Source organism: Colobus angolensis, unplaced genomic scaffold (assembly GCF_000951035.1).
Source record: "Colobus angolensis palliatus isolate OR3802 unplaced genomic scaffold, Cang.pa_1.0 Scaffold325, whole genome shotgun sequence".
Taxonomy (NCBI): Eukaryota; Metazoa; Chordata; class Mammalia; order Primates; family Cercopithecidae; genus Colobus; species Colobus angolensis.
The window spans coordinates 914486-929080 of NW_012116544.1; the positions used below are offsets into that span (position 1 = coordinate 914486).

A 14595-nucleotide genomic window follows, 5' to 3' on the forward strand; every position below is an offset into this window, starting at 1 on the left:
CTGGAGTGCAGTGGTGCAGTCTTGGCTTACTGCAACCTCTGCCTTCTGGTTTCAAGCAATTCTCCTGTCTCAGGCTCCCGAGTAGCTGGGACTACAGGCGCATGCCACCATGCCTGGATAATTTTTGTATTTTTTTAATTAATTAATTAATTAATTTTTATTATACTTTAAGTTCTAGGGTACATGGGCATAACGTGCAGGTTTGTTACATATGTATACTTGTGCCATGTTTGTGTGCTGCACCCATCAACTCGTCAGTACCCATCAACTCATCATTTACATCAGGTATAACTCCCAGTGCAATCCCTCCCCCCTCCCCCAGTTTTTGTATTTTTTGTAGAGACGGCGTTTCCTCATGTTGCCCAGGCCAGTTTCAAACTCCTGGACTCAAGTGATCCACCTGCCTCGGCTTCTCAAAGTACTGGGATTACAGGTGTGTGCCACTGTGCCCAACCAAAAAAATTTTTAAATCTTGTGTGGATATTCACGATGGTGGGGGGAAGAGAAGCCCTGCTCAAGCCACGTGCGGCAGAGTTATTTTTCCCGGCAAGGAAGTTTACTGGGAAACTTCCCCTGAAATGGACGTGGACGTCTGGGTTCCCTGGGCACCTTCCCGGCAGCACTGGGATCAGGGGACAAAAGGTGGTCTCTCTGGCAGAGCAGAAGGAATCAAAGCCGCTAGGTTATGTGAACAAAACCAGCAGAAACCACAGGGAAAACAAGCCCAGCAGCGAATTTCCTGAAGCCCTCATTCCTTCCCCATTTCCGAGAAAGAAATCTACAATTACAGAGGGAAAAAATAAAAACTTTCCAATTTTAGCAGCAAATAACTTTGGCGCGTTTGCAATCTCGCCAGTCTTCAAGGAGTAGATAATGTTTATGCTTCTAAAACAGCTACAGAGCGCAACAGGAAGAAAGACCTGCCAGTTTTGCTTCCAAATCCAGTTTACCTCTGATGCTGGCCCCATCTCTGTGCCACCTGCAGACTCTCGCACCCTCCCTCTCTCCCTCTCTCCCTCGGCACCCCTCACCAGATCTGGGACTTGGCACTCTCGGTCCCCCACAGGCATCAGCATTTGGGTGAGAAAATATCAGGCTCAAGCTGCTCTTAACCACGTTTATTGAGAGGGGCCGGGGACGGGGATGGGACGGTCCGCCTCGTGGCGGGGTTTTCAGGCCCCGCGGGTGGGCAGCGTCTTGTCCTCAGGTGTAGCTACTCCAGTCTCGGCTCAGCCGAACATTGTCAGGACCCCCTGGAAAGCAGAGGCCGAGCTTGAGGGCCCCCAGGCCTGCCCCCAAGAATTCAGGCGAGGGCGCGGCAGCGGCCGGCTCTCTCGGGAGTGGGAGCGGGGCGGGTCCGCTGGCGTCTCCGGGGGACGCGCACCCGCGCGGGGCCACCTCAGCCCTCCCCGCCCCTGCAGCTCGGATGCGCCTCACCCAGTTCCCACCGGGAGACCCAGACTTATCCCAGGGACAGGGCTTGGAGGGGCCGGACAGGAAACAGCCCTGACGTAGGGCCTGGACACCTCTGGTGCAATTTTGAGGCTGGCCGGGAAGGGACGCCCGTGCTGGAAGGGTTCCCGGGGTACCCACGTTACCAGCAGGGACTTCACGGCCCCCATGGCCTCGGGGCCCAGCTCAGCCACACACTTCTGGGAGCCCTGAACGAGGTGGTTCACGGGGATGCCCAGGCTTGTCAGCAGGAGTTTCAGCAGGTTGAGGCTGCCGAGGGGGTTGAGGCTGCCGAGGGGGTTGAGGCTGCCGAGGGGGTTGGCCGCCGTGCCAAGGGGCTTGGCCAGGGTCCCGGCCGCGGCCTCTGCTCCCGACTCCAGCTCAGTGACAGGCTGGGCCACATGCTTGGCCGAACCCACAAAGAAAGCAGCAGCTGTAAGCAAACAGGGAGGGGTCACCGCCTGCGCGCAGGGGTCCCCAGAAGGCGGGCCCAGGACGCGCTTCCGTGGAAGGCGCCCAGGAACCGTCGCGCCCTGCCCGGCTCCCTGACCGCCCTCTCCCTCCTGCGCCGAGGCCTGCCGGGAGCGAGCCCCCGGGACACAGGGGGCTCTGGGGAGGCGGCCCCGCGAGGACACGCTGCAGGGACACCGCAGTGGCCTCAGGGCGGCGGAAGGACCGGTGAACTCTGTGCCGGCTCTAGGGCGGGCCCCCAAAGGAGGGGACCCTCGCGCTGCACCTTGCAGGATGAGGGGACAGACGGCTGTCCCCAGGCCAGGGGCGGCCCCTGTCCTGGCTCGAGGCTGGAGAGAGCCCTGAGAGGAGGGAGGCCTAGGGCTGCAGGCGCGGGAAGCGCAGGCGCGGGGTCCCCGGACGGGCCGCGGGGTGGCGGAGGCCCCTGGGCGCTGGGCGAGGCTGGAGGGACCCTGGGATCCAGGATCCGCGCGGGCAGGGGCGGGGCACAGCGGGCGCCGAGGCCTCAGGCCCCACCGTGCGGACCAGGAGCCCGGGGCGCTCACCGGAGCTGCAGGATAGGGCCACGCAGAGCCCCAGGAGGGCGGCGCTGAGCTTCATGGCGCGGGGGCTCGGGGCGCGCTGGGGACTTGCGGATGCCCGGGCCTGGCCACGGGGCTTCATATACCCGGTCCTCGCCCCTCCAGGCCGGCCTCGCCCATGCTCCTGAGAAAGCCCTCCCTGCTCCGCTCATGGCCGAGCCCTGGCCAACTTCCTGCTGCGGCCGGCGGGCCCTGGGAAGCCAGTGACCCCTTCCCTGCCTGGGGTACTTCCTCTTGGCAGGGGCTGGGACCCAGAGCTGGGCCGTCTGAGAGCAGGCAGGCCTGGCCTTTGTCTCCCCGAGGCCCACCCGGCGCGCACTTCCACTTTGCGGTCTGACCCCGTGGGCCTCACTGCAGGGCTGGGCCCTGGTGAGGCGGAGGTTCCCTCGCGCCAGAGCAGGTGCGCGGGCGGCGCAGGTCCCGGCTGGGAGACGGCAGCAGGTCGGTGGTCCCTGCCTGTGATCCCAGACCCTGGCAATGTCAGGCAATGGGGGTCCTCGTGGGCGCCTTCTGGGCTTGGGGAAGCCGAGGTGGAGGCGCCAGAGACGATCAGGCCTCACTCCTGGCCACCTCCCTGGCCGGGCCACAGGCAGTCATAGTGCAAAACAGAAAGAACTGGGGCGTTTCTCTGTCTTCGAAACTAGCCTCGACACCAGTGGATGGGCCTGGTCTGTTCCAGAGTCTCTCTAAATGTTCTCACTCGCCTGTCACTGCAGAAGTATGACAGATGGAGAGCAAAACACTTTTTGAAAAGTTTTGTAAATGATACATAAATTAATTTGCTTTTAGCCCTTTTTTCCCACCTCTATTTTTTGACCCCAGGCATCGAGCATTGAGTGACTCACTTTTTGGTTCATGGCTGATCTCAGCATTCGTTGGTGCAAAGCCTCTCTTTTATGTTGTAAAGCGTAGCTGGCATGCATGGTACACCAGCTCCTGGGTGGGAAGACCTGACTCTTCAGGCAGTGTCCTGGAATGCCTTTGCCATGGCTGATGGCATGTCTTATCCCTCAGCCACCCGGAGCTACTGCGGCCTCCTCCGCACCTGCAGACAGCTGTGGCTTGCTAACTGTCATGATCAGGTGCACGCATTCACATTGTTCTGTTCATTTACACTTTTCTTTTCTTTTTCTTTTTTTTTTTGAGACGGAGTCTCGCTCCGTCGCCCAGGCTGGAGTGCAGTGGCGCCATCTCTGCTCACTGCAAGCTCCGCCTCCCGGGTTCATGCCATTCTCCTGCCTCAGCCTTCCAAGTACCTGGGACTACAGGCGCCGCCACCACGCTCGGCTAATTTTTTGTATTTTTGGTAGAGACGGGGTTTCACCATGTTAGCCAGCACAGTCTTGATCTCCTGACCTTGTGATCTGCCTGCCTTAGCCTCCCAAAGTGCTGGGATTACAGGCGTGTTGCTTACACTTTTTCTTGACTATTTTGTTTGGGGGATTTTTGCATTATAAATCTGGAGTTTGGTTGTGTTGTGTTTTGTTGGTCATCATGGAAGTAATTTTAATGGGAAATACATTTTCTTTTTAAAAAACATTTTGAAATTAATTCCTTTTGGGTGGCGGTAAAGACACTGCCTTGCCATGTTGCCCAGGCTGGTCTCAAACTCCTGAGCTCACACAATCCTCCCACCTCAGACTCCCAAGTAGCTGAGACTAGAGGTGAGAGCCACCACACTCAGTGGATTTTGATTTTGTTTTTTGTTTGTTGAGACAGAGTCTCACTCTGTCGCCCAGGCTGGAGTGTAGTGATGTGATGTTGGTTCCCTGCAGCCTCCACCTCCCAGGCTCAAGCGCTTCTCCCACCTCCGCCTCCCAAGAATCTAGGGCTCCAGGTGCGCACCACTATATCCAACTAATTTTGCTTACTTTTTGTAGAGATAAAGTCTCACTATGTTGCCCAGACTGGTCTTGAACTGCTAGCCTCAAGCAATACTCTTGCCTCAGCCTCTCAAAGTGCTGGGATTACAGGTGTGAGCCACCACGCCTGGCTTGATTTATTTTTATTTTTTGTAGAGATAGGGTCTTGCTATGTTGACCAACCTGGTCTCAAAATCCTGGCCTGAAGCAATCCTCCCGCCTCAGACTCCCACGGTGCTGCGATTACAGGTGTGAGCCACCCTGCACAGCCCATCTTCACCATCTTAAGGGTACATTCCATTAGCATTAAGCAGATTCACAATGTTGTGCAAACATCACCACAGTCCATTTCCAGAACTCTTTTCCTCCTGTAAAACGGAAACTCTGAGCCCATTAAACAACTCCCCACTCCCCTCCCCCAGCCCCTGGCACCACCATTCTGCTTTCTGTCTCTGAATTTGGCAACGCCCGGCACCTCATGAGTGGGATCAGGCAGTGTTTGTCTTTTGTGTCTGGCTTATTTCACTTAGCGTGATATCCTCAAGGTTCATTCACGACCTTCAGTTTCCTTCCTTTTTAGGGTAGGATACTACTCCGCTGCACGGCTGTGCCACATTTTCTTCACCCATTCACTTCACCTGTGGGTGGACGCATAGGCGCTTGCATGTTTTAACTGCTGCTGTAATGCAGCCATGAACACGGCTGTACAAATGCTTCTTTGAGACCCTGCTGTTGGCTCTTCTGGGTGGCTCCTGAGAGGTAGAATGGCTGGAGCCTGTGGTATTTGCATGTGTCATTTGGCGAGGATCTGCCATCTCTCCCACAGCGGAGGCACCACGCTGCCTTCCCAGCAACAACGCACAAGGGTCCCAGTGTCTCCACATCCTCGTGATGCTTGTTCTTCTCCTGAACAGGGTCTGGCGCCTTGGCCCAAGCAATCACAGTGGACGCATCTTGGGAGCTGACTTTGGGGCCACCTTTCCCCGTGCTGCCTGGGGACCGGAGAACACTGACTGTGGGAAAGACCAGGTGATGTGGAGGCCAAGAGGAGGGGAAGCGGTCATCCGTGGGTCCCCAGCAGTGCTTGGCGTCCTGGTCACTCCAGTGGCCCCTTGCACCTGCCTCCAGGGATTCTTTGTCTTCAAAATAACCTCGCTCCCCCTTCCGGCTCATGGTGCCTCGGGTGGATCTGTTCCCATTTCCCACAAGCCAGCAGAGTGGTGACAGGCCCTCGTTCTCATGTGCCCCAAGGTTTCGGATTCCAAAAATCCATCCCCCAGATCCCCAGAGAAGCGTGTCCCTGTTTCACCGCTGACAGGGCCAGAGGATGGGCTCTCCTCTCCTGAGCTGCCGTGGTCACCCCAGGCTGGACCAGCCCCTCACCCCACACTGGCTCTGGGGACCATACCTGGCGAAGCCTCTGCAGCAGTTGGGGGTCAGGCAGGCTGAGGGTCTGGCCTGCGCCTAGACCTGCAAGGCTGGGTCAGCGGCTGCCCCTGTATTCGTTTCCTGAGGCTGCTGTGACAAGTCACCACATACCTGGTGGCTGAAAACAACACAATTACACCGCTCACAGGTCTGGAGCCCGGAAGTGCGGTGTCACCGGGGTGAAGGCGAGGTGTCCGCAGGGCCGCTTTTCCTGCAGAGGCTGGAGGAGCTTATCCACTCCTGGCCTCTCCCTGCTTACGGGGGCTGCCAAGGTCCCTTGGCTGGTGACGGCATCACTCCAGTCTCTGCCTCCCTGGTCACATGGCCTCCTCCTCTTGTGTGTGTGTGTGTGTGTGTGAGTGTGTGTAAGAGATGGACAGTGAATGAGAATGAGACTGTGTGTGTGAAGGGGAGTGAGTGTGGGTGTGTTTGTGGGTGTGTTTGAGTGTGTGAATGTGTGTACAAGTGTGTGTGGATGTGAGTCTGAGTGTATGTGGGAGTGAGTGTGGGAGGGAGGATAGGTGTGGATATATGTGTGTGTGTTTGAATTGTGTGCAAGTGTGTGTGAATGTGCATGTGTATAGGTGGGTGTGAGTGTGAAACCTCTGCCGCCATCTTATGAGTGTGTGTGGTGTTGCATTTAGGGCTCACCTAGGTAATCCAGGACAGTCCTCTCATCTCACAGTGACGCCCCCAATCAGGCTGCTGAGACTGTCCCTGCTGAGCTTAACACTCTAAGGTTCCAGGAGTTGGGGCGTGGATGGACCTGGGGCTGCCATGCCCTCTAATTGCTGTCCTGCCCCTTGAAGGCCAGGCCAGGTGAGGCTTCCAGGGTGGGCGTCAGAGTCCACCCAGCATGGGACGGGGCAGGTGCACAGCGTCCTCGCATCAACCTGGGCTTCCCCGCCACTCCTGCTCGCAGCCCCTGCGGGCACAGCTCTGCTGAGACACTGGGAAAGTGCTTGGCACTGTCTGCAGATGACACGGTCAGCCTGTCCTGGGCGGTGTTTGCAGGGCCTCTTTTGGGCCAAAACAAACACGCACACCTTGCTTGCTCCCACGAAATGCAGGAAGAGCTGGAAGGTAAAGAAGCACTTTGCGGTTCTGGGAAAGGGGCCAGATACTGAATTTGGGGCCTACTGAAGGACTCAGGGCCTTGGAGCAGGGTACTCAGCCCCTGGGTGCTCCTGCGGGGGGAGCCTAGAGGCTCACGGTGCCTCCGCCCGGCCCACACTGTGGCGGTGCTTCCGCAGACACCTGTGGAGGGCTGTCCAGGCAGCAGATGCCCACTCTGATGCCTCCGTCCCCCCCCGATACCCCCCTCTCTGATGCCCCCCTCTCTGATGCCCCCTCTCTCTCTGAGGCCCCCACTCTCTGTGATGCCCCTCTCTTTGATATCCCTCTTTCTCTGGTGCCCTCTCTTCCTAATGCCTTCAGTACATAAATTATTAAGCAAACTGGGTTGAACTCCGGACACCCATGCCTCTCTGATGTGCTCACCTGGGCAGGTGAGTGCAGCTTCCCCCCAGAGCAGGCAGCTTGGTGACTGCTCATTGCTGCAGTTTTCTGGGGCCCCCCCATGCCCACTGCTGCTCTCCTGGGATAGCTGTGGCTGTCACGTGGTGTCCTGGCGGCTGGGCCCTGGTTAGGTTAGCCCTCCACGCTGTAATGATTTTGGGCTTTGTGAGGAATCTGTGGTGCTGTTCCAGTGGAAACTGCTCTTCGTTCTATGTCTGCAGGCGCTGGACCCCGGCCCCGAGACCCCCTTCCTCACGCCTTCTGAGCAAACTTTCCTACCCGAAGGTGGGGACCGATGGGCAGCCCTGGTGTCATCAGCTGGCACCCTGTGTTTCCCAATGGTCCTGGGACCCTTTTTCAAGGGACTTGTGGGGGCTCCTGGCCATAGCCTGGTCTCGGTCCCCAGCCCCGGTCAGCACAACCCTCAAGTCCCCCCGGGGAAGTCTTCCTGGCCAGGGTCACCACAGCGGCCAGCAGCAGACCCTCCTCCTGAGCAGGCCACAAGGACAGGCAGCTTGCCTGTTCCAGCGGACACTCCGGGCTTTCTCCTGTGCCAGTGGGAAGTGGTTTGGTGGGGAGCAGGCTGGGGTGTGGCAATGCCCGGCAGGTAAGGCCAGAGCAGGGTGTGCTGCTGGGCCCTCCCAGGCACCCTGGCTCTCCTGCTGGGTACACAGAGGCGTGGAGCCCTGCCCAAGGTTGCCCCATGAATCCCTGCCAGCACCCCCTGCGCAACCCCCATCCTCCTTCCTCATAGCTCGGCCCCGTGGGCCCTAGGGTGCTGGGCAGTGTCGTGAGCACATCCTGAGTGCCCTCTGCGGCACTGTCCCCGGGTCAATATTGATCCGTCTCTCAACCACTTCCTTTTCCCCTTCCCTGTCCAGGGCCCTCCCCTGCTGTGGGGAGGGGGAGCAAGTTCCTGCCTTGTGGGTTCAGGGCATTTGGTGAAAGTGACAGAAAAGCTGACCCACATGGCTTAAGCAAAGACTGAAATTCCAGGAGTGGCTCCGCCTTCAGGCAAAGCTTGATCCAGGCTCAAAGGATGTCACCAGGACCTCGTACCTCATTCTTCTCTGCCATCTCACAGTTCCCTTTTTTCTATTTTTATTTTTTCGACAGAGCTTTGCTCTGTCACCAGGCTGGAGTGAAATGGTGCAACCTTGGCTCACTGCAACCTCTGCCCCCCAGGTTCAAGCGATTCTCCTGCCTCAGCCTCCCAAGTAGCTGGGACTACAGGTGTGTGTCACTATGCCCAGCTAATTTTTTGTATTTTTAGCAGAGCTGGGGTTTCATCGTGTTAGCCAGGATGGTCTCGATTTCCTGACCTCATGATCCACTTGCCTTGACCTTCTAAAGTGCTGGGATTACAGGCGTGAGCCACTGCGCCCGGCCTCTCAGCTCCCATTTTTTAGACAGTTGTCCTCCTTGGAGTGAGAGGCTGGCAGCCAGCAGTGCCAAACCTCCGATACTAGTTTGGGCCCAGGCCCACAAGCGCTGGTGCTATCCCCAGGGCCCTCCTGTGAGGCTTCACCCCACTGCGCCAGGGACCGAGCTGCCCACAGCAGCCGCAGCCACCAAGGAAGCACGGGGTCTCATTACGTCCGGCTTCCCTGCTCCAGTCTGTTCAGTGAGGAAGGAGGCTGAGGAAGGGGGTGCTGGCAGGGATTCATGGGATGACCCTGGGCAGGGCTCCACAACTCTGTGTACCCAGCAGGTGAGCCAGGGAGTCTGAGAGAGCCCAGCAGTGCTCCCTGCCCTCCCCACCCCAATACTATTCCACTGAGGAAAGCACTCCAGTCCACAGAGCCCCACCGAGTCCAGGGACTGAAGTGGTTTCCTGAATGGAATAGTACTGGGGTGAGAAGGGTATTATCACCCTCATGATTCAGAAGAAACACAGCTCAGAGAACATCAGTGACCTGCCTGCAGTCCCCGGCAGTCTGAGATGGGTCTGCATGGTGCCCAGGCCACGCTCTTCACACGCCTAGTATCCCCAGGGGGTGGCAAGGCCCTCCCATTGACCTGGAAGGCACAGAATCCTGTGCTGCCTCCATGTTCCAGGGCTCGGAGCAGCCAGGCAGGGGGTGAGAGTTGGGGGATCAGACCCAGGGGAGGTCCCAGCCCAGACTCCAGGCCACGATCCCACCGTGACAGAGATGCACTCGCTGCCGTCCCAAAAGCAAGGCCCCGCCCAAGTGTTCCCTTCCGTTACTGCTGCTGCTCCGTGGAGACTGGCTGATGACTTCCAGGTACCTGGTTGTCCCTAGGGGAGGCCATGTCCTTCTCAGGGGAGCTGCCTCCTTCCAGGGCTGGGCAGTCTTGTGTGGCCCTGCTGCCCAAAAGCCAGCTGTGATGGAGCTCCTGGCAGTGCCTCAGCAGCCAGGGACGGGAGGGACCCTGGGAGCTGCCCGGCTGACTCCACGCCTGTGTCCCACAAAGGGGCAGCCCAGGCTGCCAAGGATGCTGCCCCAGGCATTAAAGGGGTGGCCTGCCCCTCCACACCTGTGGGTGCTTCTCGTTAGGTGGAACGAGAGACTTGAGAAAAGAAGTAAGGACACAGAGACAAAGTATAGAGAAAGAAAAGCGGGACCCAGGGGATCGGCGCTCAGCTTACAGAGGACCCACGCCGGCACCGGCCTCTGAGTTCCCTTAGTATTTATTGATAATTATCTTTACCATCAAAAAGATAAAGGAGTGGCTGGACAATAGGATCATTGTAGGGAGGAAATCAGCAGTAAGACATATGAACAAAAATCCTTGTAACATGGATAAGTTTAAAGGAAAATGCTGTGCCTTGAGATGCATATGCAAACATCTCCATAAACCTTTTAGCAGCATTGCTCCAGCAAGCCCCACCTTATTCCTAAAGGCGGTTTTCTCCTTACTCAGTAAACAAAGCACACAATGGGTTTTACCCGGAGATGTTCCATTGCCCAGGGAGGGGCAGGATTTTTAATCAGCAAGCTGCCTTCAGGTACTTGTTTAACAAAGACACATCCTGCACAGCCCAATATCCATTAAACCTTGAGTCACCACACCACATGTCTCTTGCAAGGACAAAGTTGGGGGTAGGGTCACAGATGAACAGCATCTCAGATACAGAACCAAATGGAGTCTCTTATGTCTACTTCCTTCTATATAGACACAGTAACAGGCTGACCTCTTTCTTTTCCCCACAAGGCATGTTCCAAATCCCTTAATCCTCTCTCTTCGTGGCCACTCTGGGCTCCTCCTCCAGCCCCGGTTCAGCCCCCACACCCTCTAGCCTCCCTGCCCACCGTCAGGTTTACAGAGCCCGCGGCTCTGGTGGAAAGCGTAGGAGTTTCTGCTTCCCTCTTTGGATGCGCCCCTGAGGGGAAGGTGGTGTCTTCCACTCGGCCCAGGAAGGGGAGATTGTCCCCTCTCCCCGCGGTGGTGGCTGCAGCCAGATACTCCTCCAGAGCAGAACAAGGGTGGGGGGAGTGGGGGGCGCTTACTGACCTCAGACACCTCCCAGTTCGCTCTCAGGAGGGTCGCATTTCCCCTACGCACATTGCTTTGAGGCTGGGCTCACACTTCTTCCTGACAGTCCTGGAAGCTGGGAAGGCCAAGATCAAGGTGCAGGCAGGTCCGGGGTCTGGTGAGGGCCGATTCCTGGTTTCCTGACAGCTGACTTCTCACTCGGTGGAAAGGGGGCTAGGGAGCTCTCTGGCCTCCTCTTGTAAGGACACTGATCCCATTCCCAGGGGCTCCACCCTCATGACCTGCTCACCTCCCAAGGGCCCCGCCTCCTAACACCATCACACTGCGAGTAGGATTTTAACATGTGCATTTCAGGACACAAACCTTCAGTCCATCGGGCACATGGGAATGGGTGGGAGCGTGTGGTGTTAACTGTTGCATGGGTGGGTGGGGGAGTCAGTGGGGGTCATATGCCCCTGTTCACATCACTTGGTCGGAGGAGGGGCTTTTACCTGGGTGGGGTCTCCCCCAGCACCACTGGGGCATTTTATCACCATAGCTCTGCAAGGGGCAGTCATGAATGAGAAACCGAGACTCCGAGGGGAGGTGCTGGGCTCAGGCTCACCAGCTGCAGGTGCCACGTCTGATATCCCATCCTCTGCTCCCAGCCCTGAGGAGCCCCCAGAGCCCAGCCTGCCCCCGGCTCTCTGCCCAGTGGCAGAGGAGACCCAAGCCTCATTTGGTGGCTGCCAAAGGCACAAAGGCAGCCCCCTCTCAGTGACGCTATGGTCCCCTCCCTGAATCCACATGCAGAGATCGGGGTGGAGATGGCCCCAGTGACCCGGGGACTGGCCAGCACCTTGGACACTGTGGCTGATTATCTGGACTAAGCACACAGCTTCAAGAGTCTACCGGAAGCTAGGTATAGTGAGCCCCTGTAGTCCCAGCTACTCAGGAGGCCGAGGCGAGAGGATCGCTTGAGCACAGGAGGTGAAGGCTGCAGAGAGCTATGATTGCACCACTGCACTCCAGTCTGGGTAACAGAGTGCAACTTTGTCTCAAAAAAAAAAAAAAAAGAAAACCAAAGTCGATGTGGGCCTACTGGGGTGGAGTGGCCTGGGAGTGGTAATGGGGTGGGGAAATGAGAAGGAGGGAGCCTGTCTTGGTGCTGGAAGTTTTTGGATTCCCTCTGCCCAAGCACAATGAGCGTCTAGGGCGGGAGTCCTCTAGGGGAGCCCTCTGGTCTCCTAGCTCGCCAGCACCCCAGCACCCCCCTGCAGACCCGGCTGCTGCTCGTGTGCTCCCCCTTCTCTTCTGGGCTCTTCCTCCCATCTGGACCTGGTACCTTCCCAGAACTGAGAAAGCCACAAGGGTTGGATTCAGGCTCTCCGTCCCCATAATGTCCTCCCAGCCTGCCTGGGACTTCGGCTCAACCCCTCCTCAGCCAAGGACACCCAGGGCCTCAGGTGAGGCGTCAAGGATGCAGGTCCCGGGGCAGCTGGAGAAGACCAAAGGATTTTCCCCAAATATCCGATGTGGGTGTCTGTAGGGTTCTGTACTGGATTCAGGCAGCTAATGACGGAGCTCCTCTTCCAGAGGGCCTTCCAGAGCCATCCTCGCACCCCTGGGGCTGCCCTCTGCAGGCCCGGGCAGGATCCTTCGAGAGTCCTCCTTCTCAGAGCAAACATGTCAGTCAAAGACATCAGCCCGTCTCCGAATGCCCCTCCAGCCTTAAAATAAGAAACAGACCCAACTCTGGGCCCTCAGGCCCTAGGGCCCCGGTGGCCTCCTGTCCCACCTCCCACTCCCCTCTCTCCCTGTCCCTCTGGTCTTCCTCCTCCCTCTTCCTCACTCCACAGCAGGGGCTGCGGCCTTTAAGTTCCAACCCCAGGTCCTAGGACCATGTGTGGCTCTGAGCAGCCACCCAGGAGCTCTGCCTGTTGGACACAAATGCCTGGGCCTAAGCAGTGCCTCACACCATGGGGCAATAGCATCAAAGGACATCTGGACATGTCCTGGGCCCCAAACCTCCCCCAAGCAGATGACGAAGGGCTCTTGGCAGAAATGACAAGTGAAGGGCTGGGGTGGAGGTAGGGAGGCATAGGCGAGCGGTGGCACCCGGAGAAGGGCTGGAGCCTGAGAGGAGAAGGTGAGAAGGTTCTTGGGAGGCAGGAGGGACCAAGGGGCCCTCACGGTGGGCACACACTGTAGCCTGGTGTGATTCCTCCCTCCCTGCTCACTGGCTGTTTCCATCCACACAGCCTGGAGTGAGTGGTGCTCTAGGTGTGAGAGGGTGGCTGGAACCTGGAGGGACACTTGAGCCCAGCCCTGAAGGTCCAACACAGGAAGGACCAGAGGAGCCCAGAAGTGTGAGTGCAGTGCCACTAGGAAAGTGGTACAGGATGGGAGTGGGGAGGTGTTTCAATGACCACCACACAGGGGCATACTTTGGGCTTGGGGAGCAGCTCAGGCCTGGGCATGGGAGGACTCCCTGTTGGTGGACACTTGGGTTGATGCATAGGTCAAGGTCAGTGGCTAAATTCAGTCAATTATAATGGAAAGTTAAAATGTCCAAATCCAGCCTGGGCAACACAGTGAGACCTCATTTCTACAAACCAACCAACCAAAACAAGAAAAGCAGCCGGGCGCGGTGGCTCATGCCTGTAATCCCAGCACTTTGAGAGGCCGAGGCCAGGAGTTCGAGACCAGCCTGGCCAACATGGTAAAACCCCACCTCTACTAAAAATATAAAAAGTAGCTGGGCATGGTGGCAGGTACCTGTAATCCCAGCTACTCGGGAGGCTGAGGCAGGAGAATCGCTTGAAACTGGAAGATGAGCTTGCAGTGAGCTGAGATCCGGCCACAGCACTCCAGCCTGGGTGACAGAGCGAGACTCCGTCTCAAAAAAAAAAGTCCAAACGCAATGTGGGGACTTTTCTGTATTCCCATTTAGATTACAGAAGCAAAAACAACAAAGCAACACTCCCGTCCCCAACACACACACAGACTGGCATCAGATTTATTATTATCTTTTGTTAAATATTTTCAATCTTTTCTGAGAACATGGTCTAGAAAGGCATAGTTGGTTTTCTTCCGGGTACATGCCTGGGTGGGCAGTGAGAAGAGAGGAGAAGTACGCACCGGGCGGGCTGGTCCTCTGCAGGGAACAGCCTCGGGCTCCTCTTAGGGAAGCCCGACAGGCCAGTCCCACGTTGGAGGAGGTGCAGAGGAAGGGGAGGTCCCAGGGACAATGAAGATGACCTTATACATGAATTCAACGTATCCTGGAGTAACATGCACTGGGGGAGGTGGGGAGGGGAGGGGAGGTGGGAAGGGAAGGGAGGTGGGAGGGGAGGGGACGGGAGGGTCAGCCGAGCGAGGCCCTGCTCGCTGCGTGGAGCCTGTCCTGCAAGCGTCTTGTGGGGTGGGTTTGGGGAGTCAGGGTGGTGGTGAGTCTCCGTGGTTCTAACGGGGCACATGGGTCTTTCTCCTGGTGAGGGGTTTGGGCACTCTGAGCTGGGATAGGGGTCCTGAGCAGAATGGCTCCAGCCTTCAGAGGATCTCTGGCTGCTCCTCTGGGAGGGTGGTGTTCTGACCAGCCAGGGTGCTGATGTCAGGCGCAGGCCAGGAAAAGGCCGAAGGCAGGGCCCCAGAATGTTCACTGAGTGCTGGGTGGCACAGGGCAATGCTGGGTGGTCCTTCATGCCAGCCCCGAGCCTTCCTGAGTGGATCCCGTGGTGCTCATCTCTCATGAGCTGGTTCACGGCTTGGGAGGGGCCGCAGGTGGCAGATCCAGGCTCTAAAGGGAAGAACCAGACCGGCAGCTCCACACCCAGGCTCCTTCG

The 14595-nt window shown here is 57.6% G+C and overlaps 1 protein-coding gene across 1 annotated transcript; it reads right to left on the minus strand.

Moving 5' to 3' along the window:
• Positions 1-1103: 1103 nt before the first annotated feature.
• On the minus strand, positions 1104-2523 carry SCGB3A1 (secretoglobin, family 3A, member 1). Its single transcript, XM_011951734.1, has 2 exons — positions 2469-2523; positions 1104-1885 (listed from the first exon to the last, which is right to left on the minus strand). The coding sequence occupies exons 1-2, from the start codon at positions 2521-2523 to the stop codon at positions 1434-1436; spliced, it is 507 nt and encodes a 168-aa protein (XP_011807124.1). The 3' UTR covers positions 1104-1433.
• Between the last annotated feature and the right edge of the window lie 12072 nt (positions 2524-14595).